This window comes from Sinocyclocheilus grahami, unplaced genomic scaffold (genome assembly GCF_001515645.1).
Source record: "Sinocyclocheilus grahami isolate Dianchi unplaced genomic scaffold, SAMN03320097.WGS_v1.1 scaffold647.1, whole genome shotgun sequence".
NCBI lineage: Eukaryota > Metazoa > Chordata > Actinopteri > Cypriniformes > Cyprinidae > Sinocyclocheilus > Sinocyclocheilus grahami.
In genome coordinates this window covers 169,881-174,280 of record NW_015505826.1, presented here as the reverse complement: position 1 = coordinate 174,280, position 4,400 = coordinate 169,881, and the positions used below count along the sequence as shown (strand labels likewise).

The 4,400-nt window shown below is 40.8% G+C and overlaps 1 protein-coding gene across 1 annotated transcript in view; it reads right to left on the bottom strand.

Moving 5' to 3' along the window:
* Window positions 1–4,400, bottom strand: part of LOC107558512 (voltage-dependent T-type calcium channel subunit alpha-1I-like) — a 41,187-nt gene that overhangs the window by 3,891 nt on the left and 32,896 nt on the right. The window contains exons 22-26 of the mRNA XM_016242166.1: window positions 3,798–3,990; window positions 2,865–3,016; window positions 716–825; window positions 513–646; window positions 153–223 (exon numbers count right to left, since the gene is read on the bottom strand). Of these exons, the coding sequence (XP_016097652.1) occupies window positions 153–223; window positions 513–646; window positions 716–825; window positions 2,865–3,016; window positions 3,798–3,990 (660 nt within the window). The remainder of the gene's footprint in view (window positions 1–152; window positions 224–512; window positions 647–715; window positions 826–2,864; window positions 3,017–3,797; window positions 3,991–4,400) is intronic.

Sequence of the window (4,400 nt, the reverse complement as noted above, 5' to 3'; positions counted from 1 at the left end):
GAGAGAGAGAGAGAGAGAGAGAGAGAGAGAGAGTGTGTGTGTGTGTGTGAGAGAGTGAGTGAGTGAGAGAGTGTGTGTGTGTGTGAGTGTGTGTGTGTGTGTGAGTGAGTGTGTGTGAGAGAGAGAGTGTGTGTGTGTGTGTTTGTGTATACCTGCGGTAACGCCTGCACCACAGTATCGAGCAGCGCTCTCATTCCTGTGGCCATCTTCAACAACTTCAGAACTGCGAAATTGAGACAAAATCACACTGAACGTCACGGGAGAGACAGAAACATCTTCAGACTTCAATCTGAGTCTCTCTAAATGAAGATCACACAGAAACATCCACGAGAGGCAGGACTGAGATGACAGAGACGCTGATGGAGGTTTCAGATCAGTCCAAATTGCATTTAATACTAAGTGCATACTTTTAAGTGCATAAATGATTTTTAAATAAATGAATGCAATGCATAAATGAACGTTTTTATCTCGGAATTCCCAGCATGTGTGTATAATGCGGTGTTGATGCTCACCGCGGGCGATGCGCAGGACCCTCATGATTCGGATGATGGTGGGATTGATGGGGAGCGAAGCGTTTATTTCAATCTCCTCCAGAGTGATTCCCATCACAGACAGCAGAACGATGGCCAGATCCAGCTGATTCCATCTGCAGAGACAGAATCATTGTCACGGCACTGAACGGACGAACCGGAGATCCTCTGGAAGCGCTGCTCACCTGTCTTTAAAGAAGCGTCTGAAGCCGAACGCGACGAGCTTCAGCATGGTCTCCACCACAAACGTGGAGCTGAAGAAGTAGTTGCAGTATGTCAGCGCCATCTCCAACGACTGAGAGAAACCAGAGAGAAGAAACTCAACACAGGCCTTTACTCCAGATTTACTGTCACTCTGATTACAGTAGATGCTCCTCAGAGTATTATTTACTATTTTACAGATCCCACAGTGTTCCTGAATATGTAATGCTAATTGTGAATTAGTGTGCACATGCATCCTATTTATGAATAAATAAAGAGTTCATTAACATACACTTATAACTAGGAAATATGAGTTTTCTGCTGCATTTTAATCATATGCTAGACTTGTGACCTGGCAAATTACAGACCCATTTCAAATCTTCCATTTATGTCTAAAATTTTAGAAAAAGATATTTCTGCTCAATTGTGCTCCTTCCTGCAAAAAAAAGATATTGATGCGGAGTTTCAGGCCCCACCATAGCACAGAAACTGCACTTGTTAAAATTACAAATGACTTGCGTCTTGCGTCAGACCAAGGCTGTGTCTCATTGCTAGTTTTACTTGATCTTAGTGCTGCGTTCGATACTATAGATCATGACATACTCATAGATAGATCGATTACAAAACTATACAGGTATTCAAGGGCAGGCTTTAAGATGGTTTAGATCCTACCTGTCCGATCGCTACCACCTTGTTTATTTAAACAGAGAATCATTTCAATTATCACCAGTAAAATATGGAGTCCCACAAGGATCTGTCCTAGGTCCTCTGCTGTTTTCGATATACATGTTGCCCCTTGGTAATATTATTAGGAAATACGGGATTAGTTTCCACTGTTATGCTGATGATACTCAACTATATATCTCAACAAGACCAGATGAAACTTCTAAATTATCTAAGCTAACGGAGTGTGTTAAAAATGTAAAAGATTGGATGACCAATAATTTTCTCCTATTAAATTCAGATAAGACAGAGATATTACTTATTGGACCAAAAGACAGTACACAGAATCTCTTGGATTACAATTTTCAACTAGACGGATGCACGGTTACTTCCTCTACAGTCATCTGGGTGTTATATTAGATAGCAACTTTTGATTTTGTTTTGTAAATTCTATTTCACGTGTTACAAAAACAGCATTCTTCCATCTTAGAAACATTGCCAAGTTACGAAACATGATACATGTTTCTGATGCAGAAAAGCTAGTTCATGCATTCATGACCTCTAGACTGGACTATTGTAATGCACTGCTAGCTGGTTGTCCTGCATCTTCAATAAACAAGCTACAGGTAGTCCAAAATGCAGCGGCTAGAGTCCTTACCAGGTCAAGAAAATATGATCATATTACCCCAATTTTACAGTCTCTGCACTGGCTACCTGTTAAGTTCTGTATCAGTTACAAAATACTATTACTTGCCTATAAGGCCCTTAATGGGTTAGCTCCTGCATACCTAACTAGTCTTCTACCACGCTACAATCCATCATGCTCCCCATGATCACAAAACTCTGGACTTTTGGTAGTACCTAGGATATCAAAGTCCACTAAAGGAGGTAGAGCTTTTTCGCATTTGGCTCCCAAACTCTGGAATAGCCTTCCTGATAACGTTCGGGGTTCAGACACACTCTCTCTGTTTAAATCTAGATTAAAGACACATCTCTTTGGCCAAGCATTCAAATAATGTTTCTCATAACCTTGTACTCCAGTTATATCTAATCAAATGCACATTATTATTATTCTTTGCTTGGTTTGAACAGCAGCTACACTATTTTTTCTCTATTTGCTTCTCTGTTTCTGCCACGGGATGGGAATCCTGAGGTAACTAGGAATTACACAAGCTTCAGTCTGGATCCAGCCCTTAAAAGATCTGAGATGACCGAACACCTGAGAAGAGAAGATGCCAACCCATCCGAGGACCTCAGATGACACCAACCCTGAACCAACATACAAAACTATATGGACATATATGAAAACAACATTTTTTTAACTTTAACTAAAATGAAAATATAAAATAATCAAAATATGAATAAAAACTATAATAGTATTTCCAATGACACTAAAATAACCAGACCAATCAATCAAAGCGAGTGTGCAAGCAGCTGATTGGCTGCGGGTCATGTGACGGTGCTGCTCACCCGTGGTTGGTTGTAGTGCTCCAGGCTCATAGTGACCACATTGATGCAGATGATGAGGGTGATGAAGAGGTCCAGATAATGACTGGTGCAGAACGAGTGAATCATCCGCCGAACGCGACCGTATGAGGAGTAATACGGCAGCCGCTGGGCCTCTAAACACAAACAGAACATTTATTAATATTAACATCATCTTTCATTTCACCTGCATTGGTTTTAACTGTGTGCTGATGCTTTGACAGGAACCACACGCTGATATTTCACTGAGAGACGGACAGAAAGAGCGATGGATGGATGTAAATGAGGAAGAGGAAACAATGGGGTCAGCGGTGATGAATGTGGCCCAGGATCTCAGGAGAAGAAGAACGAGGAAAAACACGAGAGATAAACGAGTGAGAGCAGCAGACGACACGGGAAGATGAACAATAACTAGATAAAAAAAAGTTTGTCAAGACAAACTTGAGGTTGGCCTGAGAAAGCCTAGCCGGAAAGTTTAAAGCAGTTGTAAAAGCCTGAAGTTTGAACATTTAGATAGATGTTGATAACATGTTACTAGCATGCTTCTAGAGTGATTAGCATGTTGCTAGCATGATTAGCATGCTACTAGCATATTGCTAGCATGATTAGCAAGTGACTAGCATGTCGGTAGCATGTTTCTAGCATGATTAGCTTGCTACTAGCATGTTGTTAGTATGTTTCTAACATGATTAGCATGTCACTAGGATAGATAGATAGATAGATAGATAGATAGATAGATAGATAGATAGATAGATAGATAGATAACCTGATAACAGACGAGAGCGAAAGAGATGAAGAAAAATGAAGAAGAAGAGAAGCAAACGAGAGCAGCGGGACGATGGAGATGGATTGAGCTGAGAAGAGATGAGAGACTAATGAGACGCTCAAACTCCTTCCTCCTCATATGCAGGGTCTTACTGCGCCTCCTCTTCTCCATGCGCTTCAGCCGCTTCTCCTCCCTCCGCAGCGCCTCCTCCACCTCCTGATGCTGCCGGCACTTGTGGAAGTTCTCCACCACCACACCCACAAACATGTTCAAGACGAAGAAACTGACGATCAGCAGGAAGGAGATGAAGTACAGCAGCATCCAGGGGCTGTTATTGATGACGGGCTGAACACAGACACACAGTTACAACACTCAACGCTGACTAGCTGAACAAATATTGATGAACCGATGAACTATAATAATATAGAGGAAAATGTCTGAAGGTACACTACAGTTTTGTGAATGAAATTAATACTTTTATTCATCAAGGACGCATTTCTAACATTTCAAACATTTCTAATGTTACAGAAGATTTCTATTTCAAATAAATGCTGCTCTTTTGAACTTTCTGTTCATCTGTGAATCCTGAAAAATAAAATGTATGACGGTTTCCATAAAAATATTTTGCAGCACGACTGTTTTCAACATTGATAATAATCAGAAATGTTTCTCGAGCAGCAGATCAGCATATTATACTGATTTCTGAAGATCATGTGACACTGAAGACTGGAGGAATGATGCTGAAAATACAGCTG